Source organism: Rhineura floridana, chromosome 4, assembly GCF_030035675.1.
Source record: "Rhineura floridana isolate rRhiFlo1 chromosome 4, rRhiFlo1.hap2, whole genome shotgun sequence".
Taxonomy (NCBI): Eukaryota; Metazoa; Chordata; class Lepidosauria; order Squamata; family Rhineuridae; genus Rhineura; species Rhineura floridana.
The window spans coordinates 101,156,098-101,170,949 of NC_084483.1; the positions used below are offsets into that span (position 1 = coordinate 101,156,098).

General features: G+C 39.0%; 1 protein-coding gene across 10 annotated transcripts in view; it reads left to right on the forward strand.

Moving 5' to 3' along the window:
- LAMA2 (laminin subunit alpha 2) overlaps positions 1-14,852 on the forward strand; it is a 748,112-nt gene that overhangs the window by 517,110 nt on the left and 216,150 nt on the right. For all 10 annotated transcript variants that reach the window (XM_061623807.1, XM_061623808.1, XM_061623810.1 and 7 more), the window contains 3 exons: positions 7,628-7,807; positions 9,041-9,229; positions 9,327-9,460. In XM_061623807.1, the coding sequence (XP_061479791.1) occupies positions 7,628-7,807; positions 9,041-9,229; positions 9,327-9,460 (503 nt within the window). The remainder of the gene's footprint in view (positions 1-7,627; positions 7,808-9,040; positions 9,230-9,326; positions 9,461-14,852) is intronic.

The following is a 14,852-nucleotide window of genomic DNA, read 5'->3' on the forward strand; positions in this document are numbered from 1 at the left end:
TTTTACACTTGTTTATATTGAATTGCATTTGCCATTTTTCCACCCATTCATTCAGTTTGGAGAGGTCTTTTTGGAGCTCTTTGCAATCCCTTTTTGTTTTAACAACCCTGAACAATTTAGTGTCGTCAGCAAACTTGGCCACTTCACTGCTCACTCCTAATTCTAGGTCATTAATGAACCAGCTGAAAAGTACAGGTCCCAATACCGATCCTTGAGGGACTCCACTATCTACAGCCCTCCATTGGGAGAACTGTCCGTTTATTCCTACTCTCTGCTTTCTGCTTCTTAACCAATTCCTTATCCACAAGAGGACCTCTCCTCTTATTCCATCACTGCTAAGCTTCCTCGGAAGTCTTTGGTGAAGTACCTTGTCAAACGCTTTTTGAAAGTCTAAGTACACTATGTCCACTGGATCACCTCTATCTATATGCTTGTTGACACTCTCAAAGAATTCTAATGGGTCACTGAGACAGGACTTTCCCTTGCAGAAGCCATGCTGGCTCTGCTTCAGCAAGGCTTGTTCTTCTATGTGCTTAGTTAATCTAGCTTTAATACTAAAGATGAGGCCTAACCAGTGCCGAATAGAGGGAAACCAATACTTCACATGATTTGAAAACTATACTTCTGTTAATGCAGCCTAAAATAGCATTTGCCTTTTTTGCAGCCACAACACACTGTTGGCTCATATTCAGCTTGTGATCAACAACAATTAAGATCCTTCTTGCATGTAGTATTGCTGAGCCAAGTATCCCCCATCTTATAACTGTGCACTTAGTTTCTTTTTCCATCTTTTAACTGTGCATTTAGTTTCTTTTTCCTAGGTGTAGAACTTTGCACTTATCTCTGTTAAATTTCATTCTGTTGTTTTCAACCCAATGCTCCAGCCTATCAAGATCCTTTTGAATTTTGTTTCTGTGTTCCATGGTATTAGCTATCCCTCCCAATTTTGTATCATTTGCAAATTTGATAAGTACTCCCTGCACCTTCTCATCCAAGTCATTAATAAAAATGTTGAAGAGCACTGGGCCCAGCACTGAGTCCTGTGATTCTCCACTCATTACCTCCCGCCAGTTTGAGAAGGAACCATTGATAAACACTCTTTGAGTACGATTCTGTAGCCAACTGTGAACCCACCTGATAGTTGTTCCTTCCAGCCCACATTTGGCTAGCTTGCTAATCATGGGGCACTTCGTCAAAAGTTTTGCTGAAGTCGAGATCTATTATGTCCACAGCATTCCCACAGTCTACCAGGGTGGTTACCTGATCAAATTGTCTTCACAGAAGTAATGTATCCAGAACTAAGGCTGCACTTCCCCAGTCACTGTAACACTTAATCAAAAGAGATAGAAAAGAGAAAATAAATGATACGTAGTTAGGTGGTATTGTTGCTGTTTTCATTCCGTAATTCTGTTGGACCAGAAGTGATTAGCATATGGTTTAGCGGGTATGTGTTTTACGGGTATCAGATGCACTGATTCAGCATGCCTGACTATCAGAAATAATAACACAGCACTGTGCACTGTTTAGATGTCATTTAGAGCATTTTTAGAGCATTGTGTTCACTGCTGGTTACCGTACTACAAAAACAGATGGTGACAATTTGGAAACAACTCAAAGGAAATTTATGATGATACAGATCTTGAAGTCAAGTCAAATGAAGAAAATGAATGTATTAACCTAGAGAAGAGGACAACAGAATTACAATTTTCAAATATTTGGAAGCAGGCTTCTACAAAGCATTCCTAATCCCAGCCAGGAAGCAGTGGGGCAGAGTGTAGATTCTGCATCCAAAGCCTTGCTAACTCACACTGGCTAAGGCAAAAGGAGAAGGAGAAGGAATTTTTGCTATACCAGCTCCAGCCTGGCAGAGTTGAGGGGCCCAAGATTTAGTCCCCTGAGCGTTAGTCCAGCAGATAAAAAGCCGCTGGCACCCCACCCTAAAACACTCCATTTTGGGACTTTCTGCTGGCTACTACTAGAGGAGAACTGCCAGCCATACTCTGTTGGGTAATGCTGGAAATCTCTATTGTGGCAGAGCCCCTCCCCCCACTCAACTGGAGGTGTGCCATCCTGCTGATGGAGGCTGGCAGAGTGGGAATTATGCAGCATCCTGACCACCCCTCCAGTCATCACTATCAGGAAGGGAAGGGCAATAGTCAACACCAGATGCAAAATCTTCATAATATCATTTCACCAAATGTAATCCTATTCAGTTCAGTGCAGTGTGTTCACACATTCAGCTGCAAAGCATCAATTGTTGACTCATCAAATGATGAGAAATCAAGTGAAGTCCATATGTGTTTCCACTGACCCTCTGGCATTTTTTGAAAGGAGAGACTTTTGATAGTAAAGTATGCATTCCTTGACAGGAGAGACATTTTATAGTCAGGTATGCTCCAATTTTATTTATCAGTCATGGACTGAGAGGAGAATATATCTGAGTCAGTAAACATTTCCCCAGCATTATTGTCATTTCTAGTGAATCATGTCTTCTCATGATGTCTCCAAAGTATGATAACCTCAGTTTCATTCTTTCAACTTCTAGTGACAGTTCTGGTTTAATTTGTTCTAACACCCAATTATTTGTCTTTTTCGCAGTCCATGGTATGTGCAAAGCTCTCCTCCAACACCACATTTCAAATGTGTTGATCTTTCCCTTATCTGCTTTTTTAACTGTCCAGCTTTCACATCCATACATAGAGATTGGGAATACCATGGTCTGAATGATCCTGACTTTGGTGTTCAGTGATACATCTTTGCATTTGAGGATCTTTTCTAGTTCTCTCACAGCTGCCCTCTCCAGTCCTAGCCTTCTTCTGATTTCTTGACTATTGTCTTCGTTTTGGTTAATAACTGTGCCAAGCTATTGATAATCCTTGACAAGTTCAATGTCCTCGTTGTCAACTTTAAAGTTACATAAATCTTCTGTTGTCATTACTTTGGTCTTTTTGACATTCAGCTGTAGTCCTGCTTTTGTGCTTTCCTCTTTAACTTTCATCAGTATTCATTTCAAATCATTACTGGTTTCTGCTAGAAGTATGGTATCGTCTGCATAAATTATTGATATTTCTCCCTCCAATTTTCACACTCCTTCATCTTGGTCCAATCCTGCTTTCTGTATGATATGTTCTGCTTATAGGTCAAACAAATAGGGTGATAAAATACAACCCTGTCTCACACCCTTTCTGATGGGGAACCAATCGGTTTTTCCATATTCTGTCCTTACAATAGCCTCTTGTCCAGTGTATAGGTTTCGCATCAGGACAATCAGATGCTGCGGCACCCCCATTACTTTTAAAGCATTCCATAGTTTTTCATGATCTACACAGTCAAAGGCTTTGCTGTAATCTATAAAGCACAGGGTGATTTCCTTCTGAAATTCCTTGGTCCGTTCTATTATCCAACGTAAGTTTGAGATATGATCTCTTGTACCTCTTCCCTTTCTAAATCCAGCTTGGATATGTGGCATTCCTTGCTCCATATCTGGTAAGAGCCTTTGTTGTAGAATCTTGAGCATTACTTTACTTGCATGGAATATTAAGGCAGTAGTTTGATAATTACTGCATTCCCTGGGATCCCCTTTCTTTGGAATTGGGATGTATATTGAACACTTGCAATCTATGGGCCATTGTTTAGTTTTCCATATTTGTTGACAGATTTTAGTCAAAATATGGACAGATTCAGTCTCAGTAGCTTGTAGCAACTCTATTGGTATGCTATCTGTTCTTGGTGATTTGTTTCTTCCAAGTATTTTAAGAGCAGCTTTCACCTCACATTCTAAAATTTCTGGTTCTTCATCATACAGTTCCTCCATGAATGAATCTGTCATCCTGGCATCTCTTTTATAGAGTTCTTCAGTGTATTGCTTCCATCTTCCTCCTTTTATTTCATCTCGGTCAGTCAGTGTGTTCCCCTGTTGATTATTCAACCTCTACTCTTGGTTTAAATTTCCCTTTCATTTCTTTAATCTTTTAGAATAGGGCTCTTGTTCTCTCAAAAGAATCTGGTGTCGATCTGTCTAAGTGATGTGTCATCTTATGTCACCGCTAATGTCGCAAAGTTTCTTCTCATTTCAATGCAAATTAGGAAAAAATGTTCTCAACCTGCTCTTTAAAGAATTGTCTATGGGCTTTTGGAACTATGGTAGCTTTGTATCCTAAATATTTAAATCCTCTATTTATGTATGTTAGCTTTTTTATGTCTCTCTTTTAATATCTGGTCTGCGACCGTAATAAAATGATTCATCACTTGTAATAGTTCTCTTTGTCCCTATGTACTAGTCGCTGTATTGTTGCATTTAGGGTTCTGACCGTGTTTCTGTCTCCTTTTGCTTCTGCTTTCCTTCTCTCTTTAACCTTTTTAAGAGTGTCTTCAGTCATCCATTGAGGTCTTTCTCTCTTTTTAACTAGAGATATTGTCTTTTTGCATTCTTTCCTGATAATGTCTCTGACTTCACTCCATAGTTCTTCTGGTTCTCTGTCAACTAAGTTTAAAGCTTCAAACCTGTTCCTTATTTGTTCTTTCTATTCTTCTGGGATGTTATTTAAATTGTATTTTGGCATTATGATTGCTTTGTTCTTCTTTAGCTTTACTCTGATTTTCAATGCAACCAGTTCATGATCTATACCACAGTCTGCTCCTGGTCTTGTTTTCGCAGAAAGTATGGAACTTCTCCATCTTCTGCTCCCAATTATATAATCAATTTGATACCTATATTGACCATTTGGTGATGTCCACGTGTACAGCCGTCTTTTCGGTTGCTCAAAAAATGTGTTCGCAAGAAACAAATTATTAGCTTTACAGAATTCAATTTCTCCTGCTTCATTTCTGTCTCCTAAGCCCCATTTCCCCACAATTCCTAGTTCTTCTCTGTTCCCTACTTTTGCATTCCAGTCTCCCATGATTATCAGCACATCTTGTTTTGGTGTGCGATCAATTTCTGCCAGTACTTCTACGTAAAATCTCTCCAATTCCTCTTCTTCTGAAATTGTTTTTGGAGCATAGACTTGGATGATGGTCATGTTAACAGGTTTCCCGTTAAATCTCATTGATATAACTCGCTCAGATCTTGCGTTGTAACTCTTAATTGTTTTTGCTACATCACTTCTCATTATTAAAGCAACCCCGTTTCTTCTTAATTTCTCATTTCCTGCTTAAAATATTTTGTAGTTGCCTGATTGAAAATGTCCCATTCCCGTCCATTTTAATTCACTCACGCCAAGTATTGTAATGTTCATACTTTCCATTTCTTGCTTGACAATTTCTAACTTTCCCTGGTTCATGCTTCTCACATTCCACGTTCCTGTTGTGTGCGTAGTACAACTCCGGACTCTCCTTTCGCATCTGTGCGCATCAGCCTTTGGGCTTCCTTTCTGCTTTGACCCAGCTGCGTCATTAGTCACAGCGCTACTCGTACTTGTCCTTTGTTCTTCACCAGTAGCTCGGTGAGTGCCTTCTGACCTGGGGGTCTCATCTTCCAGCACTATCTCGTGTTGCATTTTGGATACTCTGTTCATAGGGTTTTCATGGTAAGAGGTATTCAGAGGTGGTTTACCATTGCCTTCCTCTGAGTTTGGGTGCATCTTAGTCTGGTGTTTCAGCTTTGACCATTCCGCCATGGGTGCCCCTGCTAGGAGTTTAGCCTCTTGGTCTAGACTCCTGATGGCATTGCTGTTAGCTTCTTCCACACTCTCAGACCCCCTCACCATGTTAAGGTGTGCATCCAAGAGGGGGAGCAATGGGTCTTACTCCCAGGTAAATAGGTGTAGGACTGAAGCCTAAGTTAATCTGAGCATCAGCTGTCCTGCAACCATCCCTCTTCGGAAGGTGCAAGAGTACCTGATGTAAAATACTGATTTAAAATTTCCCTAATGATCAATTATTCCTCTTTGAATCATGTTAAATGAGGCTTGCAGCTTCACACTGTACTCTGTGTGTGCACGTGCACGCATGGGTGCATTTAGAACGTGTAACTCTTCCCATCTATTTTAAAATGGATTGAATGCAACTGACAAAACCCTCGTATATACTGGTACCATGACACTGAGGCATATATTTCAGGCGTATATTTCAGATTTTTTATGCATTAACCAGTTTCTTGCTGATTAGCATGTCTAATGCACAAAAGCCAGGAACACCTCGAGAGTGAAATCAGGTACTTCATTTTGCCATTAACACTTCAAAGAAATGTGCTGTCATACTGCTAGAGATATGGTAAAAAATAATGTCAGTTCAGGGCCTCCTCTCTTCTTCTTTGCTAGATAGGCATTTTGTGAAGTTCCACAAAGAGATGATATTTTTGAGGATGGTTTTCTTTGCTTAATTTAATTGTCGGTTCTGCATCTTTAGAATACTACCTGCAATTCTGTATAGTTTCTGATTTCCCCCCTTATACTTATTTAGTATTCTATGCAATTCCCCTTTGCATGCATGAAATTAATTCATGTGATGCTTTTCCAGATATCTTTGATTACTATAATAAGTTTGGCTGGTAGGCTTGTTCAGAAATATATCTTTTTTAAAAAAATCTGGGTCAAGATGAGATTTCACTCTCAGAAAGAAATATCATAAAAAGTCATGCAGAAGCAGTAGAATGTTTATGTGAAATTGGATACTCTCCTAGATTAGATATAGCAAGATGAGGTCTAATATCTATATTCAACCAACCCAAGCATTTCCCCTGGCCTGTGCAGCCCCAGACCCTTGGACAGAGCAATCCTGTATTCACATTACTCCAGGACCAAAGATTCACTGCTGCTGTGCCAGTGGAACATCCACTGTAGCCAATGCTTGGCCTGGGAAGAGAGGACAGAAATAATCAACCAGAAGATACAAAAGTAGTCTGGCTTCTGCATAGGCCAACTAATCCTTTGGCCCTGACAACATTATAAGATTTAGTGTAAGTGTGCTCCTTTCCTGTGCCTCTCCCCCCCCCCCCAGCATTCCAATGATAAATCTACCTGATTTCAGCTGTCCATCTGTGTATATTTGCCAGGAGAATGGTTCTGTACCTCTGGCTATTTTTTTGTGCTACCCGCATCCCAACCATGAATCCACATAGTTTCAGCTGTTCCATCAGCATTTCTTTGCCAGGAGAATGGCTCTGTGCTTTTGGCTATTTTTCATGTTGGTGACATATCTGGCATTTCCCCAGCAATGTATAGTAAGATTGTGGCCTGAAGTATGGAGAACAGCAAAAATCACTAAATGTACAGAATATATCTGAGTAAGAGGTTATAGACAATCTGTAGAGTATTTTGAAATTTTTGTTAGGTTTCATTAACTTTTGGAAGGACTCAGTGGTGAATGCCATTGATTATTTTATTACCTAGGTTTTCTCTGAGTACTTTTTATTTCAGTTGCATTATTTTTTTAGTTTGATCAGTATTATACTCTAACATAGAATAACAGAATTGTAGAGTTGGAAGGGGCCTATAATGCCATCAAGTCCAACCCCCTGCTCAGTCAGGAAAATGTATATTCTTTACCATTTGTTTTGTGTATATTTTATTGTTGCATTGTTTATTTAATAAAGTATTTAAACCATAGATAATTCACAAATTAATATAGTTTTGTCTGGAAGAAAGAAAAGAATCTTATGTTTGTCTAACCTTTTAATTGCCTGTAGTTGCTTCTGAAGCCAGATCAGGTAATTCTTCCTCTGGTTGATGAAAATGTCAAGCACCAAACTGTCCAAGGGATTATATACCAATATCCAGAGACAATTGCAAATATTGACTTGGTAATGCAAGTTTTACGCTCGGAACCATTTTACTGGAGACTTCCGGAACAGTTTGAAGGACGGAAGGTAAAGAACATGAATTCTTATTGGAGCGGATATTTTGCAGATTTTATTATTCATTTCCCTATAAAGGTTAGAATGAACTGAAATTTATTGTACAGTGATAGCAACTATCGGAGTGCTGATCCTTATGTGGGCAAAACAGCACTACCCATGCACAGAAGGAAGGTATCAGCACTCTTAGAGGAACCCCAATGTTTGCAAAAGTACAAAAATGTTTAGAAACCCCCCCACAGGGGATAGCCTCCCATCCCCCCCAAACAGTCTAAAGATTTATTTCCACATGTGATTCTTTGATTTAATTATTTAAACATAAATACTACTTTCAACTAAGCTAGTATATAATTCATTTGTTTTTAAAAGATAATATAAACAGAACTCTATGTATTTCTCAGTCTCTTTCTCACACACTCATACATGCTCTCTCTCACACACGCACACGGGCACACACACAGCGGCAAGCTCCATTGGAATACTTGAATAACATTCTTTAATAGCCATGGCAGTTAAAGTCACGCTGAGTCACAGCCATTTCAGTACTAAGGAAATCATCAGTACATATAATATTCTAAGTACACAATTCAGTTCATAGCTTATAGCTATGGCTGACCTTGATTAATTTGGGATTATCCAGAAAGGACCAGAATCTCCTTCTAGCTGACCCTAGCCCTTTCAGCTATACTGAGATACAGAGTAATGCACTCGAAAAGCACAGTAGAAAAGGCTCCTACAATAGCCACCATATTGGAATGTGCCTCAGGTTATCTTGCTGTAGCCTGCTATGCCTTGTTTTGTTTTGTTTCAAATTCCAGAGGGGCTGACATAGTAGACTGTTACAAGAAAAATAACAAAGAGTGTTGTGAAAAACAAACAAATGGTTTTTCAAGTACCCATACAAAAAATATTCCAGACTGTTTTCTCAAATGGACATGGGCAAATGGGCTGCACAGTCTCATCTTAATGCATTTTGCGGATCCATGCAAAATAGAAATCAACTGATTAGGTTTACATTAATTGAAGAGACTCAAAGACATATTTTAAACATTCTGAAAAGTGCATTCACCTACAGCTACATAATGTTTAGATCTACAAAGTAATGCTTGCAGACATTTAATAATGAAAAAGTTTCACTATTTTAGTATGCATGTCCCACAGAAATGTTTTTGTTATTATTATTATTTCATTGCATATGGTGATTATTTCTAGTCACTATTTATATGGTTTGCTTTTCTTTGTTAGCTGACAGCTTATGGGGGAAAGCTGAAATATGCAATCTTCTTTGAAGCACGAGAAGAGACTGGCTTTGCAACCTATAACCCCCAGGTCATCATCAGAGGTGGGCTTCCCACCCATACACGAATTATTGTCAGGCACGTAGCTGCTCCTCTGAATGGTCAATTGACAAGGCATGAGATAGAAATGACAGAGGTAATTTTTCTTGAATCAAACCTCTTCAAGAAGTTATGTCACTGGCACTTTGGAAACAGTTAAATCATTTGTGATGTTGATGTTGTTTCCCTTTCAGCATGAGTGGAAATATTATGGTGACGATCCAAGGGTCACTAGGACTGTGACCCGTGAGGACTTCATGGATGTCTTGTACAACATTCATTATATACTCATTAAGGCTACTCATGGCAGCTTTATGAGGCAAAGCAGGTAAAAAAATGTTCATGGTGCAATCAATAATATTAGTGTTGACATGAGTAATCAATCTCCAGTTAATTTTCAAAGTGGATTCATTTTCACTGGAAGACATAGACCATCAGTTATATTGCCATCATGTCCTGCTTATGGGCTTCTCTTTGGCCATTGGTTAGGCATTTGGACTGATCCAAAGGGGCTTTTCTAATGCACAATCCAGCACAGTATTATGTACATTTTGCTCAGTTTATATCAGTTGGTTTAAGAACATTGTGTTGCATTCTGGTCTGGATTAGGCCAATAAACTACCTTTTTTATAAATCTCCCTGTTGACTTGAATGAGAGAACCTTCCATTCTCAAATGTAAACACTGATTTCCAACAACTAATGTATGCAATAAAAGAGAACACAAGAAACTGAGGAAAGGTTTGAGTGGAAAATACTTGGGAGATCAGCATGGGAATCCACTTAAAATTATGCTTTATACATGCACAGCCGTGTTGATGATAGAATTGCCTGCCAGTGATTATTTGCAGAAGGGAGGAGGGGTTGGGTTTTCAGCAGTGGGGCCAAAAGGACAAAATCCCTTTGAGAGGTCTCTAGTCCATTCTGTCCAGAGATGATCAGAGTTGTAGTCCAAAAAGAACAGTAGGGCACCATGTTGGCTACCCTGGGATAGTTGCTACATCTCTCAAGCTAACCTATTTCCCAGGATTGTTGAGGATAAAATTAGGAAGCAGAAACATGTATGCTGTCCTAAGCTCTTTGACAAAGAGCTCTTTGACAAATGCATAAATAAATGCATTCCAAAGGATTGATTCAGAAAATACAGATTAACTTCTGGACATCCTGGTAATTAATCTTGGGGTTTTTTAGATTAATTATGAAAAGAACTGGGGTGGAAGCTCTCCTCATCACTGGTAGTTTGTAACTGTGGTTAAGTATCCTGAATATCTTAAGCATTATTTATTTAAATGATTTTTTCTGGTTGGCACACAACAATAAAGTGTTTGAGACAACATTCAACAAATATACACTAAAACCAAATAAATTAAACCAAAATCATGAATAAAATGATGAAAAAATTATAAATTCAGTTTATAGAGAACACTAAGGCTGCAATTCTCTGCACTGTTACTGTAAGGCACCCAGGGGTAAGGATTTGCTAGAATTCTGCCAAATTTGGATTTGATACTAAATTTTTGATTCATTCACCTATTCGCTATAGTTGCAGATTGGATTTTTATGTAAAGTTTTTCTGCTGCTATTTTTGGAAACAGATTTTTTTAGAAATAATCTACATCTAAAATACTGATATTAATATCAGTATTTTATTGATATTTCCTTTTTTATCTATATTTCCTTTAATTTATCAACATTTCCTTTGAAAATATTGATAATAAAATCAATATTTTTTCCAAGGAGAAAAAATGATCCGTAAAAGCAGCGGCCTGTGGACAAAGAATGAACTCAAATCAATATCAGCCTGTCAAAATGCTTTTGAAATGGCACTGGCCAACAGATCCCATCCCTACCTAGGGGTGAGGGTTCAAATCAGATCCTCCATCGTCTGTACTCCCAGCTGTCTGGATCCTCAGGAAGCTAGGGAGGTTAGGTCTTAGGTTCCCTATGTCTGCCTTAGGAAAAAGGGTGCCCTGCAGAAGTGCCTGAGAAGAATCAGCTGGCCTCCCAGCTTGAAGAGACTCTCCACATTCATCAGAAGAGCAGGGCTGTTGTATCAGTTTGAGTCACATGTTGTGATTGTGAGAGCTCTCTTGCTCTCTCTTGCTAGCCTTTCCTGATTGCGACCTTGCATCTGCTTCTCAACCCTTTAACCCTCTGTTGCTCCCTTGGAACTCAGTTCTGACTCTGCACTTGCCTTTGGTCTTTTTGTCCTTACAGGTATCTGCCTGATTCAGCGCCTGACACACACACCTCAGCTAGTCCATAACCATGACTATAACCCTTGGACATTTTTTCCTTGCCTGCCTAATCCAGTGTCTACCCACTACCAGTCTGTCTGTGAATGTCTGTCCTCATTTTTCTGCCTTTGTGCTGAACCCCAGCTTCAGCTGTCGCAGGGCTAAGTCAAGGCATGACACTTGCCTTAGTGTAAATCCCACTGGACTCTGGAGCATCTCAGTAAGCATGCATCAGGTTGGACTGCACTGCACAAAGCCTGGCAGAACAAATCAGCTTTCACAGTTGTTGTAAAGTTTAACAAATGACTGAGTTCTGTAGATCAGCCACTGACTCATTGCTAACACACATTTTCCAGTTTAAAGAAGAGAAACTGTGACGTTACTTGAGTTTGCTGCTCACATGGGTAGATCATTTGCTTGAGCAGTTATTTGCCAACTATGGCCGAAAAGAGACTGAGAGAGGGTGGAGCAGGGCTTAAATAACCACCCTGCCCCACCCCACCCCCTGCGCAACTCGGTGTGCATAGCTACGCAGCTGCCAGGGGCTTTGAAGCCACACCAGGATTTCTCCTGGTATGGCTACAAAGGCCTGATGATGACAGAGCCTTCATGGTCTGTCAGCGGGGCGGGAATGGTTACAGGAACCAACTCAATGTAAAATAACAATGCAGACTTCCCTAGAATTACTTGAATACCCTATCTTTACCCCACTCTTTTGTGAATTTGATCTAGTCCTTTTTTGAGACTATTATGAAAATAATGCTTTTTGCGACTTCCGGGAAGGGTGACTTAGCCTGTGCCTGCTTTTGAGACGGGCTCCTGCCTCAAAAGAAGCTTATTCAGATATATCAGTCAGATTTTTTTTTTTTTTGACTGATTAAACTTCTCCCGGGTAGGGAGAAACGAAGAGATTAACCTCAAAGCCTATTTTTGTTGGGACGACCAGATCTCATTAATTTATGGGACGAGGTCCAGCCGACGAAGGTGGGACGGATTTTCAACAACAAGCTCTATCTGATAAAGCGAACGTTCATCTTATCTTCTAAGAGAGAACGCACTAACAGGCAAGCACCCTTCTTTCTATATTTTTCTTTTACTTGACTTAAATTGTTGCTGTTTAAAAGAGATTTGCCAGATTGATCGGTTTTTGACATCTCACTGGGGAGCCATAACTTCTCTCTGCTACTCACTAATTAATAGCTTATCTCTGTTTTTGTTGCAAAAAGCTGTCCTGGATTTGCATTCTAAAGATATACACAGAAGAGGGATTTCTATTCCAGATTTTTATTTTGAAGAATATTATATTGTCTGAGACTACTCTCTTTTTGGTCTATTTTATTTTGACGAATCTGTTTCCTGACGACCGCCATTAATTGTTTCGATCCTGGGAACTGCATTTTGTTTACTTAAGCATGGAGAGATAAGGCTGTCTGCTCTGTTTATACTGTGATGTCACCAAGTTTGGAGTATTAACCCAATTGTTGCTGAAATAAGAAGTGGTTTTCCTATATTTTTCTTTTAAAATGGCAATTAAGAAAGTGGCTGAGAATCTGGAAATAACTATGTTTCAGAAAATAATGGATGAGATTGAGATAACGAAACAAAACCTGCGACAGGGTTGTAAGGAGCTGAAAATTGAATTGAGTAAAATGAAGCAGGAGATTAAAGATATAGGGGTCCCTGTGAGAGAGGAGACCCCGGAGATTGGAACAAACGTGGAACAGGAAAAAGATTTGGAGTCTATGGACTTTAGAAACAAAATCTATTGTTTGGAGACACAGGAGATTAAAGACATAGGGGTCCTTGTGAGAGAGGAGACCCTGGAGACTGGAACAGGGGTCCCTGTGAGAGAGGAGACCCTGGAGACTGGAACAGGGGTCCCTGTGAGAGAGGAGATCCCGGAGATTGGAACAAACGTGGAACAGGAACAAGATTTGGAGTCTATGGACTTTAGAAATAAAATCTATTGTTTGGAACTCAATGTTATCTCTGAAGAAATTAATGAAGATTCTAGAGATAAAGTTATCAATGGCATGGATAATCTTCTGGACTGGATTGATGTGATGGAGCCCAATATAGAGAAAATCTATGGAATTAACTGCAGCCATGTGACAATGGAAAAACTTTCAAGAGATGATCCAGTGTATTTTGAAAAAAAGAACAGAGATATGATTTTACAGCAGTATTTCAGCAACCTATTCAGAATGGATGGCAAGAAAATATTTGGGATAGAGGTAATTCCCATCAGACTCTTACTATATGACTATGGCTTTGACAGCAAGATTATTATGGAATACTGATAATGGAAGATTGGATACTGAAATTACTGGACTTAACAAGACTACTGAAGATGGAAGATGGAAAATGGAACTAATAGGGATAATAGAACAATGGCTACTGAAATTACTGAACCTAACAGATTCTGATGTGATGGATTAATTGAAATGTTTATTTTGACTATGGTTATGACAATAAGATTATCATAATTAGTAATGAGATGGATTAATCGATATGCTTATCTGGAAAAAAAATTGATAGATATATTTCTTAAAGAATTGAAACCTCTCTTTGACTTTTTGTGGAAAGAATAAAGTAATGTTTATGAGATTTGATGATTAAGTAAGATAACTACTGGAGGAAAGTGATTTTATAATATGACTTAAGAGACAGGATTGTTATATATTATAGACTTATAACTGATTTGATCTTTGACAAATGGGAAGTCAATATTTTACTCTTTATTTTTTATTTTTTTTTTTTCTTTTTTTTTTTTTTTTGTTTAACTATTTTTGATTTTGTTTTTTGTCTTTGAATGTTTTATGATTTCGTCTTGTATGTTTTATGAAAATCTGAATAAAAATTATTGAAAAAAAAAAAAGAAAATAATGCTTTTTTTGTAATTCACAATTAATCCCAATGCCATCTAGTTTTTACAGTGTGTAAAAGAGTAGACAATTGTTCACTACTTGTGTAATCCAGTCTTCCATTTAATCATTTTGGGCATCTCTTTTCTGAGAGTAAGGCATGAGACAAGGAGACCCAAACACTCTCTGAAATAGGGAGTGGGTGGGATTCACAGGCATGTGATGGAAAAGATTCACTGTCCTATCCCCCCATACTCCTGACAGATGCTGCTAACTCCAGCCCAATGCCTAGTGCTGTCCCTTGCAGCATCTCAAGTGCTGCCTAGTCTCTTACTCTGTTTCCAACAGTAAGTCCATCATTCTGAGACCCAGTGGGGTGTAATGGTTAGAATGGTTGTGGACTAGGACCTGGGAGACAAGAGTTCAAATCCCCGCTCAGCCATGAAGCTCACCTTGGGCTAGTTACTGCCTGTCAGCCTAGCCTACATCACAGGGTTGTTGTGGGGCTTAAATGAGGATGGGAAGAACCACGTACACCACCTTAAGCTCCTTGAACAAAAAGTGGGTTATAAACACAATAAATAAATAATTCAGTGCCAGAAGACTCAGAGTTCAGAGGTG